Source organism: Sardina pilchardus, chromosome 22, assembly GCF_963854185.1.
Source record: "Sardina pilchardus chromosome 22, fSarPil1.1, whole genome shotgun sequence".
Taxonomy (NCBI): Eukaryota; Metazoa; Chordata; class Actinopteri; order Clupeiformes; family Clupeidae; genus Sardina; species Sardina pilchardus.
In genome coordinates, this window is record NC_085015.1 from 17,865,033 (window position 1) to 17,882,886 (window position 17,854).

Genomic DNA, 17,854 nt, shown 5'->3' on the forward strand with positions numbered 1-17,854 from the left:
TTTTAACATGCTGTCCCGTCCCACGATTAGGGCTCATTTCAAAGCAGCGTTGTGAAACTTAACTCTACTGAAAAGAATGACAAACAACCAGTGTGACCTTAATTGTGTTTCTGTGTGCTCTGTGGCACGCGTGGTGTGTGGTGGGGCGTGGCAGGTGTGTGCGCCGCGTGTGGTGTGGTGTGGTGTGGTGTGGTGTAGGCACCTGGTTGTGCGCGTTGAGCTCCTGGTTTTCCCTCTGGCACTGCCGGAGGGCCTGCCGCTCGGCCTCCAAGGCCTGGGCCAGGTGAGCGTTCTCCAGGCACTTCTGGGAGTACTGCTCCGACAGCACCTCGATCTCCCGCTGGAAGGACAAAAGCTCCTCCCTGAAACAAAAAACGGGGGAAAAAAAAAGTTGGGTTAGTTCAGCGAGTGAGAGGCGGAAATGTCAGGCGTGCACCCCTAAAAAGGAGAGAGAGAACACAACGGATCCTTCTTCCAAAAGGATTTTGTGTACCCAACGCTCGCTTCGAAATCTGCAGAGGAGGGCCGTGTCTAGACAGAGCGGTGGCCAAGATGGTGTTTTATTTTTTTTTTCAGAGGGCAGATTACCAGCACGTAGGCAAAACAAAAGCCAGCCTGAACAGTCGGTAATTCCAGGTTTGGCAAGGTCACCGGCATCTTAGCTCTTTTGTCACTGTGGGGACACTTTGGCAGCAGGCGCGCGGTCACACAACCCGGCTTTGCCCGGAGTTGGTCTTAAACCGCCCCCATTCAGTGCTCCCGGTGAGTGTGGAGGAGCCCATTGCTCAACATCTCAAAACAGGCTCTCATTAAGAAAAATAATCTGAGCTAATACAATCATAACACTGGGGCAGAACTACGGCAGCAGAGGTCATGCGGGGACGCAGGTGTTGTCAGGTGTTCTCAAAAAACCTCACTTTTCACTGTGGCGGCGCTGAGGTTGTTTGAGGACACGCAAACGCTATTGGCAGTTTGGAAGATGAGGACCGTGGATTTTGGTCAGTTATTATTACACAACACTGGGAAAAGGTGTGTTATGTAGCAATTAGCGAAGCTGGGGACTTAATCTTTACTCTCTCTGCTGGGTCTGGCGCTCGCCTTTCACTGTGACCCTGATGGCTTTGCTTACTCGTGCTGTCGGTGGATCTCCTCGATGTCAGCGTTTTCGGTGTTGCTGTTGGCCTTGCGGGCCTTATCCAGCTCCCTCTCCAGCTCGCTTCGGTGTGCGTTCTTCATAGCTTCAATTGCTGTGTGCAGGGGAAATAAAAACAGGAGGAACGGATTTACCAAAAAAGGCTCTGAATTGACCGTCTCAAGACACAGTCCAGTAAAAAAGCACATTAAACTAAATGATTTCAGGCATCATATCTTTAGACATTCAAATTAATGACAAGCTGCAGACCCAAGCCTAGACAGCTGAATTAGTAATTGTTCCATCAGCCTCATGCTCAACTTTTCCTCTGTACTGAAATTTGACCAGTGTTCCTCTCTAATTCTCCATTTAGGCTACTGTGCCAACATGAAAGGGGGCAATTTCGCTGACAAATTCCATTCAGACTGTGGTGGGTTTGGCAGCAAGGGGATGGGCACAGCGTAAATCTCTGCCCAGTGCAGGGTCAGGGAGGGAGGGAGGGAGGGACGGACGGACGGACGGCACGCAGGCGACTCGACTGACCCGAGATGGTGGCCGCCGTCTCCTCGTCCAAGAGCCTCTCCTTCTCATCCTGCAGCTTCTCCAGTTCCCGCTGGTGTTTCTTCTGCAGTTCGTCGATCACCTTCTGGTGGGATTCCTCCATGGCGGCAAAGCCCCGCTCACACGTAGCCTGTGAGGACAGCGATGGAAGAAGAGGGGTAGCATTGGGGAGAGGAGGGAGGGAGGGGGGGTCGGTGAGTGGAGGAGAGCAGTGTTAAATCACAACGCCATGGAGCTAGACACGAGTCCATCCTGGTTTCGGCCTTTTTGACCACAAACACAAACACACACTCACGCACACTCACATACACACACACAGACACAAACACATACGGATCGGGGTTAGCATTGTGTGCGAGTTGCCTCCACACAGCGCTAACAGAGATACACTGAACATGAAAGGGAGGACAAGACATAGGCGGTCGGAGGTGCATCAGTGCTTGTTATGCATTTGTCCCTGACAGTGGTACAAGGGTTCAAACACTGCCGTTGAATAACAGGGTTTTTTTTTTCCTCCTCTAATGTTGGTTAAGTTTTTTTTCATTTTGTTATCTGCAAATCTAATCTGTGGGCTGGAAATAAAGAGCTTAGCCTTACCAAACAACAAAAAAAAGCTTAATCTTCCAAACAAGACAGATAACCGACGACAAAGACACCCACCGAAAGGCTGGGCAAAGTGTGTGTGTGTGTGTGTGTGTGTGTGTGTGAGCTCTCCATCAAAACCACTTTGGAAAGAGCCACTGGCCGACACTAGCACAATTACAGTGCATGTTTCCACACGAGGGGGTTTGAATGGCCTGCTCGCTGCGCCCGACCCCGGTCCACTTCCTCTCTCCTATTCAACGGCGCTAATCTCTCCGGGCGGTCGGTGGAGCCGGCCTTTTCGCTTTCGGCCCGCTTTGGGTGCAGCGCTGAAAAAGCTGCTCCCAGAGAGCCGGTGGCAGGGTAGGGGATGGTAAGGGCGGAAAGAAGGGAGGGGGGGCAGTTTTGTCAGTGTGGAGCGCTTCTCAGGCCACAACGCCCCCCCCCCCCACACACCCACACCCACACCCACACCCACACCCACACCCTCCCAACTCCAAAAAAAACCCCTCCCCAACAAGCCAGCTCACGCTGTGGCCACGAGGTTACATCCTGTCCCCTGTGTGCACATCCACAGCCGCACCTGCACACTGCGGAAAATCCCATTTCCTCCTCATGGGGGGGGGGGGGGGGGGGGGCCAAGGCCACTGATGCGGCGGCCATCACAGACTACATGCTAACTTCTATTTATTATCTAGTGTTGTCTACAAGGGAGCACTACACAAGGACAATGTGAATGTGTGTGCGAAGGGTATGCGGCTCACTTTATTGTGCGAAAAGACAATCAGTCCACGTCAGAACTAAACTTTGTTTTGGGGACATTCCACGGCAAACTAACTTAAGTCCAATTTCAATGCAGTAAAAAAAGGCTTTCTGTCCATTTTGGGTGTGGCTGCTGTCGCACAAAGTAAGTGAGTAAAATTCTCTAGTACTCTAGACACCCAGGGAATGACAATAAGCCACGAACCATGTAGCCCGCCACTGAAACAGGAAAAAATAACGATAACAAAGGCCGTAACAATAGACAAGGAACATGTTCCTACTCCATCAAAACCAGCTTTGACAGTAACATACTGAGCCATGGAAATGAATGCTCTCAGTATTTCTTAGAATCACATCCTGTTTTGGACCATCCAAGAAAGTCTATCAATAGAACAACAAAAAGTGTAAACACACTGATGAAATCTACAACTATAGCACAACAATAACTCTTCACCTAAGCTTAGATTAAGTCACATACAAAATGGACTTGGCAAACAATGGCACAAATATATGTAGAGAGAAAAGTCTTTAACAGGGTGTAAAACCACCATAAATCTAGCATAAAATTAATCATCTTTACAGAGATTATCACTCATTCTTGTCTACCTTTCTATAGGATAAAACAAAAAACATATAGAAACATGCATGAGAATTAAGTAATTAGGCAACTGGAACAAAAGCACATTTCTCCTTTGCACTGTACAACTCGAACAGTTTCAATGTGACCGATTTACCTTCTGCAACAAGCATTTTGCAAAGCATTAAAATAAGCAGCTTTGTTGAGGCGCTGACAATTGATTGTTAATCAGTTAGTCAAAGGGGGAAAGGTTATGTTGTGCTTGGATAGTGAAGATCAATGCACTGACGCCATAGTCATTCAGTTGAACCGTGCACATTTGCAACTGCAGGTCTGCAAGAACATGAGATCTTAGAGGAAAACTGTTTTCTATCAACAAACAGTTGATGGAAAATATTACAGCTTACGCAAGTTAAGTCAACTGAAATGATGTTTGGGAAGATAGTTACAGCTTGGTGGTGTCGGTTCAGCTGACTGATGGAGTCACTGCATTTCACTGTGAAGGCTTGGAGTTTAGCCATGGAGTGTTACAAGTTGAGGAACGCATTTCCATAGATTATGAATAATGACCATTATCTTCTTTAACAATTTAAGTCGAGGAAAATAATTTTCTCATTTATAATTTAGCAAATGCAATTTAATTCATGAATGCAATTTCGGTTATCAAAATGGGTTCCTCTTAGTTGACATCAAAAACAATGTTCACATGCACTTTTGAGGTAAACAAACATGCAATATCGAAATTAAATTAATTTGAGGAAATGCAGAAAGAAATGTTAGTAGGGGAAAAGCAGTGGGATGGGGGTCGACTAGAGGATTGCCACAAGGAGATACAAGGCATCACGGACGGAGGACAGTAGAGGACAAGGAACACCTTGACCTTCAGGTTTTCCAGGTCTCGCTCAAATTTCAGGCGCAGTGATGTGGACTCTCCGTCGCGGTCACGAGCCTTCATCTCCTCGGTCATGGTCGCCACCTGGGCGACCAACTCTTGGATTCGCTCCTTGAGGGAGCCCGGTGGACCCTGGCCTTTCTTGAAGCCCTGTGGAGCTACAGCGCTCTTCAGATCCTCCATCTCTTGATTGAACTGCTCCACCAGGGAGCTTCGTTCCTCCTCATGCTTTCTCTTCAGGTTCTCCATGCAGATGGTCAAGGAGTCAATCTCCTTCACATTCTCCTCAGATCTAAGCTGCAGAGTTTCTCCCATCTTGGCCACCTCCTGCCTCAGCTTCCACATCTCCTGTTCATAAGATTCTTTCAGCTCCCGGAGTTCTTTCCTATGCTTAGCTACCATGTCCTGCAATTGGATTGCCTTATCCAGGGAGTCAATCGGCTCCCCTTCAATCTGTATGTGTGTGACTGGGCTTACGTCTTCTGTTGAGGGATTTTGAAGAACCAACAACTGTCTTTGAAAGTATTCCAACTTGGATGAGAGGTCCTTGTTCTGCCCTCTTAGTTTCACACAATTTGCGCAACCATCTCTGGTGACATCTGACTGCAACTCTTGTAACACCATATTCTGATAGCACTTCTGCTTACATTCCAAATAAGAGCAATGTGCTTCCATGACTGCCTCTTGAACATACTGTGACCACTGCCGTTTTGGACCTGTATACTTGGATAACATTGCAAACAAGGTCTGGAACTGTTCATTTGGAGATGTCTTCAAGGTTGAAACAATTTTGTTCATACACAACAATTTTTCTTGTAGAGTATATATGAGATCATTGATGATCGATCTGCAAGACTTTGTGCCCGTAAGGTCTTTATGTATCTGCCTCGTGTCCCCAATGTCTGCATCCACACTTTGAGTTTCCATGTTCGCATTTGGTTTGGTGTTCAGTTGATTCATAACCAGCAACAACATTTTCTCTAGTAACATCTGCTCGGATACAGTTCTCACGGTCCTATGTGCATTCTCACCATCTTGATTCACTTGACTAACCATCATACCACTTAAAAGTTTACTACAAAATTCTCCCTCCTGCAGTAGCAGCTTACCTGTCTGACTAACTTCCACACGCTCATCTAAAGGACAAAGTCCACACATGACTTTCAATGTACTCCTTAAATCACCTTCCATTTTCTCTGCATCTACCTCTCCTAACATCTCAACTAATACACTAATGGCTTCGGACCTCATTTTAAATTCTTCAATCACTTTCTCAGCTCCTATCTTTTCCATGGTAAGCTCTTCACTTGCCTGCTCCATCATCTGGCCCAAATCCAGTTTCTTCTCAATCCAACCTGACGCCATCTCTGCACCTGCCATTTCTACATTTGTTTCTGCAATTGTATCAGCTACTTTCTGTTTGCTAAGTAATCTTTCAATCTCTTGGTTTTTCTGCTGAAGTTCCACGTTCTGGGCTTGAAGTTCTTGCCAGGATTGTTCAGCAGCGAAAAGCCTCTGCTCCCTTTCAGAGAGCCTTGTCTGGGCAACCGCCAGCTGAAGTTTCAGCTCTTCCTTCTCCAGCTGTACCTCACTACCATGACTTTCTTGGTCACCCATCTGAAATCCCAAACCTCTGAGAGTGGCTTCCTTCAACTGAAGACGCTTTTCGGTGTCTTTCAGACTGTTTCCCAGCTCCTCTAATTTAACAAGGGCTTCCTGCAGCTTCCGAGACTTCGCATTCAGCTCCCCCTCATAAAAGTCACGGTCAACCGAACTGTCTATAACTCGCTTGACATTGGTTTGATTTAAAGTATTGTGTTGCTCCTGTCTACCCTGCACTCTCAACTCTGTCTTTAGCCTCTCAATTTCCCGGTCTGCCTCTCTCAACTGATTGACAATCTCTTGGTACCGCTGATTGAGTGCCTCGTTCTCTGTTGTTAGCAACTCAACCCTCTGGGAGAGACCTCTGTTTGTGCCTTCTGCTAAGTCCTCAATTTGACATGCCGGCCCGTAGGGGCTCTTTAAACTTTCCAATTTCTGTTGTTGAACCCTCCCCAAGATATCCTCCATGGTGACCAGTCGTGCCTCGTAGTTGCGGATGCTGTCCCCAGCCTCGGCCAGGCTTCTCCTCATAGTCTCGTTCTCTACTTCTTGTTGATACTTGAGATTTTCTAAGAGTTTGTGACAACTAGTAATGTCTCCGGAAGAACTCAGCTCATTTCTTTCCTGACTACTCAAGACACTCTTGATGGTAAACTCGCTATGAGAGTGAAGCAAAACCAGTAAACCCTTCAGTGTGATAGGCTTGCCAGATATACATTTTTCTAACTCCTCAATCTTGGCCTCACTATCCTCTAACGTAAATGTGACTGTTTTTAGGATGGGATCAGTGGGGGGACTCTTCAAAGTGGCAGGCATTTGGTGCTCAGGTGTGCAAGGCTCCTGGATGGACAGGTGTGAAAGAGAAAGGCCAAGCTGTGCCTGCATGTTGCGCTTTTTCAGTTCTTGCAGTTGCAGGAGCTCTTTGGTTTCCTGATACTTCCGCGTTAATGTCTGCGCTTGAGAACTAACCAGTTCAGGCCTCTTCATCTGGGGATCAAGATCTCCCTCAAGACCCAATGGGGGATCCAGCTTAGGAAAGGGGACCAGACAGTTGGTTAACATTCAGCAGGGGTGAAATCAATCTAATTACTCTACAGACCACTATTTTAATTGTCATTTCCCAGTATTTTACTAGATTTAGGACAAATTAACATGAATTAACTATGATACCTGGTTCAACCTAAAGTGGGTTGAATACCACACAGGTTAAAAAGAGAGAATGAATGCATCCAGATTCTTGGATTAAATGATGCAAAATTAGAGCTCTAGAGAAGGAAATTTAATGGCCAAGGTTAGTAAATCACATCAGAGCATGCAAATAAATGGTTAAGAGTTATTTCATGGTGTAAGTAATGCAAATATTAGTGCTAGCTAAGTTCATTTTTTGAGATGGTAGGCATACCGCATCATACGCACGGTGGTCTGATCTCCCCAAGGCTTTTGAAAAAAAGTTGTTTTATGTGCCGAGCATTCACAGTCTGTAGTAAGTCAACATTTCCTTAAAATTCATCCCCACTCAGGAAGTTCATTCGAGCAAACAGTATGCTTGAAAGTATATTCACTACTATGTATGCTATGAATGATCTACACAAAATGCTGCATTGCATTGATAAAAAAACAACATTCAGTGTAATCGTGATATGTACTGGCATACACTACAGTACAAGGCAAACACAGACCACTTCATTGTGAGGTCATTACCAGATTCACAATTCCCTGACAGTATCACAGAACGCATAACACAAAACACACTACGACTGCCTCTCATTAGTGAATACTACAGTCCTCAGTTTCAAAAACTGTGATGCAATCCAACTAGCCCAAAAGACATCACATGTGTAGAAACAGTAAAGCCAAAAGGAAATGATATGGCATCCAAAATTAAGAGCCATATATACAACACAAACCACTCTCACGCACATACAGACAACACAAAGCTTTCTCTCAAACACAAAGGCACAGAAATCAAACAAAACACCCATGACAAACTGGATTCCATCCGCACAACATGTTCAGTATGGTATGCTAAACCAGGTTAAAAGAAGAATGGAGGCAGAGGTTAAACATGAATAAAAATGGCATGCATGCAAACCATAGCACACCTACATATAATTTGAATATGTTGATTTCAAATTTGTTGATATCTTTTTGAGGGCACTACATACAGTAGCTTATCCTTTAGATATACACAATACCCTTGATGCCACTCTTGATATAACTGATTTCTTTATGACTGACAATGGGTTTTCAAAGAAAACACTTGTTGCAAATGTTGTATCATTATGTAAGTTTATGTTAATAAGCCATTAACAACATCTAACAAATACTTAAAAAGGGAACACACACACACGGAGTCCCAAAAATCTACCCCTATGAACTGAAACCCTGACAAAGGCAACTTCTTCATACAGAATGACGAGGCTATTTTCAACATGCAACAAACAACCCATGACTCTTCCCAGGGCCGTAACTTCAGGAAACTATAGCGTAGGCTTTCAGTAAACAGTGCATGTAACAGCCCGTGGGTGAGGCTGAGCTCATGCAAACACCAAGCACCATGACCATTCGGATAAACAACACTAACAGTGGACTTCAAAGCTCTGGACTGCACATGGCCATATTCGCTCGTATATAAAAGACATGATAACAAAGAAGCAAACTGTTGTGTAAGTGTACTCGGTCAACACTCAGTCAATACTCTGACCAGGCAACAGTGACCACTTGTTGCTCTTTTGTAACTCTATACCTCTATTGCTTTTATATACATTGTGACAACACAATAGTTAAATGGGATAACAGCATCTCTCATGGTAAACTACTTTTCCTAAAGATTCATCAAGGGTATGAGTATACCTTAAGGTTACTGTACACATTGTACAGTACAAACTGTTTCTGCACAACAATCTGCAACTAATAAACGCACCGTTCCAGTGTTAATTGAATGTAATCATAGGCATTTTAGCTTGCAGATGAAGTCATGACACAGGTTCATATTTCTAAAACATGGCAAGAGTTGAGGAAACGAGTAGAAGCCAAAAAAAAGGAGCAGAACAAGAGTCAAAATATTTTCTTTCAACATGCAAACGCACTCATGCAAGGTGCATTTCGGGCTGTTTCACAGCTTAGATGATGAGATGTCAGCTTGTTGTTGTTTGGAATGGGTTTCTGTTTCATGTTACCTTATTCAAAAACATGCAAAGACTATTAGATAGAATCCTACTCTAGCATATACAGTATATACATATAGATATATGTGTATATATATATATGGAAAACACAGCATAACTTGCTAGCATGGGGCTACAATGATGGGCTAGCGTTTGAGTTGGTATGCTCACCGGTGAGATGTATCCGATGCGGATGTGTTGCTCTCGCTCCAGTGCCGTGCGCAGTTGCTCCTCCAGCTCGTGCTTGTTCAGGTTGGACTCGGCCAGCTGCTCGTGACAGGTTTCTAGCTGCTGCTTCAGGTCTTCTACCTGAGAAGGGACACACAACCAGCCAGGGCTCAAAAACATCAACTAGACTGAGTTACATTAAATGCAAGTGCACCGACTAACAAATCCCTATATACAGTGGGTATAGTAAGTATGCACACCCATGCTAAAGTTGACTAAAAAGAGGTGATTGATGCTCATTGAGCTCAATGCAAATCAAACAGGCTAATAGGCTAACTGGAAAAAGCACCATGCCAATCTCTAGCTATGGTGAAGGGTATGTGATGATGTGGGGCTATTTTAATTCCAAAGGCCAAGGGAACTTTATCAGGATGCATAATATCCTGGATCCATGAAATAGCTGGCCTTTAAAAATAAAAACATATAAAAAATCCTCCTGCTCCTATGGGAATTTAACATAGGGGTCAAATACTTATGCAACCTGTATTTAAGGAAGAACATTTATCTATTTACGATACATTCTTCAATCACAAAGAAAATTAGTGTCCTTAGCGGTTTGATTTTTACTCATTTTTTGAATTAAGGCATTACAATCAATTCTCAAAAGATGATTTTATATTCCTCTTTTTAGTCAACTTTAGCATGGGTGTGCATACTTACTATACCCACTGTACAAGGCACCATAAAAAACATGCTGACAAGTTCTTTCAACACACACCCCTTATATTCCTTGTATGTAAAGTCATTTTCACTGAGACACATTTTTTTTTGACCAATCCATTCTTGGTGTGTTTGCCCTTATTACGGCCATCTACAATATCCATCCATCCATCCATCCATCCATCCATCCATCCAGCCTATTTTATTGGAGTACCCACCCCTTTCTTGTAGCTCTCCAGCAGCTTCTCCAGCTCGGCCGTCTCCCTGGTCTGCAGCGCTGAGGCCAGTGGCACCCTCCTCTCCTCGCGGATGGGCGTCTTCTCCACCTGCTGCCAGTGCTGCTCGATCTCGTCCTCCACCTTCCGCTGCCTCTCCTGGGACACCGGCTGCGGCTGGTGAGGCGGCGTGGAGCCCCCCTCGCTCAGCCGGCCGCCGCCTCCTCCTCCTCCTCCTCCTCCTCCTCCGGCGCTCTCAAAGTCCATGCCGCCGATGGAGTCGGTCGGCGAGCTGCCGGCCACCGAGCCGTAGCGCCGGCGCCGCTCCTCCCGCCGGCGGCTGCGCTCCGAGTCGCTGAGCTCGGCCTGCAGGGCCTCGGCCTCGTTGGCCCGCTGCTGCGCCAGCGCCTGGGCGATGGGCCGGAACTCGGCCCAGTCGAAGGTCTTGGAGCGGCCCTCGCGCCGCCGCTCCCGCGCCCGGCTCTTCTTGGGGCCCGGCTCGCGCTCCACCGACGAGGCCTCCGAGGCCGAGTCCTGGGTGACGTCGGGCCGAGACAGGCTGTCCAGAGGCGTGCTATGGTCGTCGGTGAGGCTGCAAACCAAGTCAACATAGTCATTACCATCGCTCACATACCAACTTTACTTCTTCAGGGTTTATATGCAGGGTTCCCAACTTCCCACTCTAATTCAAATGTAAAATTCCATGACTTTCCCTGACAAAAAAAAAAAAGGAATTTCCATGACCTCCTACTGTATATAATGAATGGTACAATACACCGACCAAAGATTTCAGAGCAGCCATGTAGCGTTGAAGAATCTTTTACTTTTTTTATAACAGGAGATGTAATAGGCACTGAATAAACAAAGCTGGGCTAACCACAACTATTCAAACAAGCAGTAAAGCTAATGATCATACACACCAATTCTGTGGTGGACATATGCTATTTGTATTAATGTATTTTTGCAAGTTCATTTTAAACTGCTACAATTAAATACTCTGATATTTCATGACTTTTCCCCAAAAAATGATAACATCCCCTGACTTTCCATGTCTGAAATAGACTTCCCAAAATTCCATGGCCTATGGGAACCTTGTGTTTCTCTGATATTACCAACACAAGTACTACCAACCTATGAATACTGAAAATATAAATCTACATGACAACATAACAAGACAACATGAATGTACATGTTGAATGAAATTTCTATTTCTTCCAACGTTTTAAGATGATCTTTACAAGAGGATGGATTGAATAACAGTGGTATTGAAAACATTTCCAGACAGACATGATGACATTCTTGTTGAAATGAAAGCTCACTGAGTACTGTGAGTAGAGTAATAAATTGGAGAGGTTGTTGCGGTAAGGTTGCGGTAAACTGTACAAAGAGGAGCTTTCTGACCTGGCCACGTCTGGCGCGGTAGAGGGCCGCACGTTCCTCATCACTGCCTGGATCCAGTTGCGGCGGATCCCTGCCGTCATGGCCGAAAGAGTGTGGACTCCCTCCTGCGTCTGAAAAACAACCAGCAGCAACGTCTCATTTTCATTCCAGTTTTCACACAGGAATTTGCGAGAGGAGTGACAGAACAATCAGCTGAAATCGATGTGAAGGTGCTTATATTCTTCAACATTTGCCAAGAACTTTAATACAAAAGTGAGGATTTCACACAAACAGAACAGAATAAAAAATTACAATCATTCCTTAAAAACATATACTAGGTATTTGCACATATCACAGAAAGAAAAAAGCATTCATATGCAATCGAGCTGAAATTCCATTCTCACGTCCAAGTCTAGCAACCATAACTTCAATGGGAACATATGCTACGCATTCACGCAGCAAGGGATATGTGAGCACAAAATGACTTAATGACCCCCTGTCCTGGCCAGAGAGGTAGCCACACTGGATTCCAAGGGGGCCATGGGTAGTTTGTATAAGCATTAAAGTTGACTTACATGGATTTGGAAGCCATAGTTCCGTTGAGCTTGGTGTTCTGTAACATTATAACAAGTACTGAGGTCTATTTCTCCGTCTAAGTCCGAGGCCTGCAGGGGAAGAGGATAAATAAGGATTAGAGAGACAAACGTCCTGTCAGCAGAATCGGCCTTTGAAAAGTGTCGGAAAACCGGAATATTTGGACAAAAAAAACAAAAGAAAAGAACTCACCTCCTCTGCAATTGAATCCTTGTAGTATCGTAGACTGTGGTCGGTCAGCACAAACCAATACTTCTTCCACTGTAAAAGGTGATATAAAAACACCACAACGCGACGATTACACACAACTCCAAGTGGACCCTGAGTGACTGCTGTCTACTGAGTGGAGTTGTCCAGTCCGTAAGAGCTAAGCTTCTGAGGTGTGGGGCATTTATGTGCAGCTTTAAACTAGGGGAGAGATTTAAAAAAAAAAAAAAAACATAAATAAAAATTTAAAGAGGAGAAAAAGTCAAGGGCCCCTATCCTTTTAAGTTTTACCCATTGAAGCCTTGCTATCAAAGTGGAAGACTGCCCTTTGAAGGCCCCTGCCCAGTGCCTTGGGTGTACCAGGGGGTGGTGGGGCAGCTGTTTGACCAGATAACTTGGCTTTGATGAATTTATCATGGCTAAAAGATATGACTGAGAGGCTGGGGGGGAGGTGGAAAACCAGCTTATGGAAGGAGAGCTGAGGCCTGCAGACAGAAAGCGCCAACAGGGATAGATGTCCTTATCGTCATGGTGACCTTGATCAATAACTCTGAGCAGACAGAGAGCTGAGGGCAGAATCTGCGCTGGAAGGTTATTGATTGTGGAAATCAAGCCCTTTTTCTATATTTGGTGCATTTCGTCAGGTAACTGAGGCTGAGAAACACAAACATATCCTATTCAAAGGGACTCACATCCTTCCTGTCACTTTTGAACTCAATGCGGTGGATTATGAGAACACCCTTCGTAAGAATAAAAGCAGGACCCACCTGTCCCTGTTCATCCAGCTTCACCATCCAACCTTTCTTGAAGTTCAGCAGGTCAGGCTGTTAAAAGAGAAAAGCGATATTCCAAAGGTTACATACAGCAAGGACATCAGGACTGGTGTTCTCAAAGCTTCTAGGGAGGAGTGCTAACTTGGAACTCTCTTGTGAGCAACAGGCAAAATCCTGACCAGAATCAGCACCCCTTCCGTAACATTTACCATTTCCAAAAACTAATGCAACCACTGCGCAAAATCAATGCAATTTAGTGAAACCACACAGTTAAAACGTCATGCAGAGGAAGCGGACTGTTGAAGCTGACCGACAGTGATCCATATGTGGCTATGTCAAGTCCAGGTCTATGGTCCACACTATCTGCAGAACTGACTAGTGACCAGTGTCCAGAATTTGAAAAACAACAAGAGACCGTAAGTAACTGACAGGTGTGGTCACCATAGAGACACCAGTGCATCACACAAACTGATTTCAACCAACCCAAACTTTGGCTCTTTTTGTGGGCCAAGTTTTTGTGGACTTTTTTGAAGTTCTCAAACATCTCACACTTTTTTTTGGTGGAGATGGTTTAGATGACAATTTGAAATCAAAGTTGATAATAGCCCTGAATGAAAAAAATAATAAATAAATAAAAGGGTAAAGAAAGAGCAGAATCACACTGAAACATGTCATCTGCTGGCTGTCGGGGCTAAGCAGGCAGCCCGCAGAGGAGATGCTGGTGAGAAGCTTCTCTGCTGTGCTTCACGCCGTGGTGGACACACTCTCACGACAGGCATTTGTGCACGGTGCTCAGGGGAAGCAGTTGAGTGAGAACGCAACACACACACACACACACACACACACACACACAGACACACACACAAGACACACACACACACACACACACACACACACACACACACACACACAGACACACACACAGACACACACACACACACACACACACACACACACACACACACACACAGAGACACACACACAGAGACACACACACACACACATCAAAACCAATTATGCTCACACATACATACACAAACATCCAACCACTCACAGACAACTAATGTTTTTCACACACGCACGCATATGCTCAGATCCTCATTCATGGAGGCAAATCAAGAAAACATGGGGCAGCCACATATCCACACACTAGCAATGGTTAGGTCAAGTTGAGTATGTAGGCGGATGGAAGCCAATGTGTGACCACACACGGAGGATGTGGAGATGACCTGGGCAGGAGGAGGAGAGGGGAGAACACTAAGACCAACGGCGCCCCTCGCAGGAAGATTAGGACGTCCGCGTTCTCACAAAAACAACACAACAACAACAACAACAACAACAACAAGACAAAGCCACAGAGAGACAAGATGGCAACCAGCATTAGTTGGAGGACCCAATGGGATGTTCATGTAGACACAGTTTCCACAAATACAGAGAGCCCCTTTAGTCATGAGAGAAATCAGAGTTGTGGTTACATGCACAGTAAGTTCAAGGCAAGGACTCAAAAAGGACAACGGACTATTTGTCATGATGAAGGTGATGATGATGATGACGATGTTGATGACGATACTGTTAATGGATAAGAATGAAGCATTAACTGATCCACATGAGATTAGTGCATCTACAGACTGGATGTAAAGTTTGTGAACTCATTGTAAACTATGATTATTTACCCAAACCCCCCCCCCCACACACACACACACACACACACCCCTACACACACACACACACACACACACACACACACACACACACACACACACACACACACACAGTGTAACTCTAAACGGCCGGCCGGCCCTCTCTCCGAACAGGATGGCCAGGCTCAAGGGCCTGCAGCGGCCGCTTGACCTTCGGACGCGGGGAGAACAAGGGAGGCATTGAGAGCTGCTGGCGTCCATCGCTCCTTTTCCCCCCCTCACACCCTTGACAAACAATATTCCACCAGCTGATTACAATGCTCCCTTCTCCAGAGGAGAGAGAAAGAGAGAGGGAAAGATAATAACTAATTGAAGCCAGACAAAACGCCCTCTCTCTCTCTCTCTGTGGTTCTCTGTCTATTATATCTCGATGTTTTGAAAGTGGCTGGTGAGAACATAGACTGGGGTGGATGATATAGAAACACATTCATATGGTATGGAAGTAGAACGTTCAAAAAAGAAAGAAAGAGAGAGAGAAAGAGACAGAGAGGATGGCAGAGAAAGAGAGAGAGCGCAAGAGAGAAAAGTGAAAAGATGGAGGGAAAGAAGAAAGACTGACGGATGTAAAATGCAAACTTACTGTCATGACAGACTCAGTGGTCCGGCGGTCCAGTGACTTGGCACGCCTCAGTGGAGGTAAAGCCGTGTGCTGGATCTCCTAGAAGACAGACACACACACACACACACACACACACACACACACACCTTTCAATTACTTTGGTTCGCATTGGAAACCTCATACATACTGATAACAAGCAACAACTGGAAACCAGCGCAATATTTGGCATTAGCATACATAGCATCTTTTCCACTAAATGTGGTCATTTCTATGCATTGATCACACAAACATTGACGGCAAGGATATGCGATAGGACAGCGCAGTTCACACAACCTTTTAACCTTGCATGGTCATAACGATCCCAACTTTCAGACAAGGTGACACGTCGAGGTCTGGACCAAGAAGTGGTCATTGTGTATCCAAGGTTTGGTCAGAGAACCACAATGCTATTGGCGGTTTGTGGTATTACCATGGTATTGTTTTCGAATGAGCATCGAGCATGTACAGACATGGCCGCCAAAACCAAACTGAAGCCCAAAATTAAACCATCTAAAATAACCCCCAGCGATGGCCAATAATTTTAAACATGTGGCTTCTGCCTCGACCACAACATGCATCCTGGCCTCCGGGAGGGAAGTCAGAAAGGGCCTTTTCCTTTGTCAGGAAAGGGTTTCATGCACGCTTCAGATAATAGATAATATCACAACAGAATGTCAGTGGAAACAAGATCCTCATCGCTTGCATTGTGCTGAGCAGTGAGCAACCCCAAACTGAACCACAATAAATTGAAAACAGAGATAACACAGGCACAGCCCTTTTTGACATTTGTATGATGGTAGGCTGTGTGTACGTGTGTGTACGTGTGTGTCTGAGTGTGTGTGTGTGTGTGTGGAATGGGAGAGAGAGAGAGAGAGCGAGCGAGAGAGAGAGCTGGTAGGGTGGGGTGGGGGTGTGTGGAATATGACGAACTACACCAAGTAAACAACATTTGTTTACAAATAACTACAAACATGCTAAGCCAGACGGACGGGAATCCTGCTTAATCGACACACATCATTTCCAGAGACAAATTTAGCATTTAACTGCGCTGAAATATTTAGAGGGTGTTGTTGATGAAAGGGGACTCCTCTCTGATAAGAGCAGAGCCGAGCAGGGGAGAGAATTACGATTACAAGAAGAGGGAGCGAGCGAGCGGGAGAGGAAGATTAATCGAGGGGTGGGGGACAGCAGAGCGTAACGCTAAATAAAACTTAATTCAGTGCAAGCCGCTGACCTACGTTTCAAAAAAACTTGAGGCGAGCGAGAGAAGAGTAGGGCTTGTCCCATAGCGATGTCTACATTAAATATGCCGCCTAAAGCAACAGCTTTAAAATGGGCCAGGGCTTTAACTCGCTGCAGAAATTGTTCCTCTGCTCCAATTGGGAGGGAGCTACTCTGACCCCTGAAATACATAACCTTGACTAAATAGGTCACGGCAGACAAAAGGAAGGAAGAGCCTCAATTAAAAGCTAAATCATCAGCACTTTGTGTGCGTGTGTGTATGTGTGTGTGCGCGTTTCTAATACACAAAACTCAAATCACCAAAACAATGTGGAACCAAAAACGACACAATAGCTAAATTCCACAACCATTGACTTTTCATCTAGTTTTCAAAAAAAGACATATGATGCTCGTTCTGAAGTAAAACAATAGAGTTAGTGTGAGGTCATCTTCTGATGCTAGTATGTCTCCATTATCCCCCACAGCATTCCATGGTGAGAAATGTATAAAGCTACAGAGTAGAGTAGAGAGCAGCACACAGACAGGAAGTAACCAGGGGTCTGGCGTAGGAGCAACGTGGAGATTGATGTCGCCTGTCCCCCCCAAAGACTGGTGTTAGTCTTGGCAGGGCTGGCGGGAGGACTCCAGCTCGGCCCTAACTCAGTTAGGCTCAGGTGATTGATAATACATAAACAGTATTTTTTGGCTGGCTGGAAAGTCAGGGAGGTCTGAAATGAAATGGCCTGGAGTTTTGCCTGGACGTCGACTAGGGATCGGTATTGACTGTGCTTCAGGGAGGTGGCTCAAACTGACAGATATTCAACATGGTTTCATCATGGTCTTACCATGCCGGCATAGAAAGGACAGTATGAGCACATAGGCAGGTAGAGGCAGGTGTGTGTGGGTATCTGAAGCTATCGACATGGAGTCAGGTGTGTGCGTATGTGTGCAGTCATCTGCAGGTGTGTGCGTGTAAGGACAGGTACGTGCAGGTGATGAGCAG

The 17,854-nt window shown here is 45.4% G+C and overlaps 1 protein-coding gene across 3 annotated transcripts in view; it reads right to left on the reverse strand.

The window, feature by feature from the left end:
- Positions 1–17,854, reverse strand: part of mprip (myosin phosphatase Rho interacting protein) — a 42,044-nt gene that overhangs the window by 4,510 nt on the left and 19,680 nt on the right. Inside the window, exons 9-19 of one of the 3 annotated variants that reach the window (XM_062527075.1) lie at positions 15,613–15,690; positions 13,327–13,383; positions 12,545–12,613; positions 12,334–12,423; positions 11,780–11,889; positions 10,382–10,970; positions 9,447–9,584; positions 7,078–7,137; positions 1,676–1,823; positions 1,130–1,247; positions 203–362 (exon numbers count right to left, since the gene is read on the reverse strand). In XM_062527075.1, coding sequence (XP_062383059.1) covers positions 203–362; positions 1,130–1,247; positions 1,676–1,823; positions 7,078–7,137; positions 9,447–9,584; positions 10,382–10,970; positions 11,780–11,889; positions 12,334–12,423; positions 12,545–12,613; positions 13,327–13,383; positions 15,613–15,690 — 1,617 coding nt within the window. The other 2 variants (XM_062527077.1, XM_062527076.1) reach the window with 2 other exon arrangements.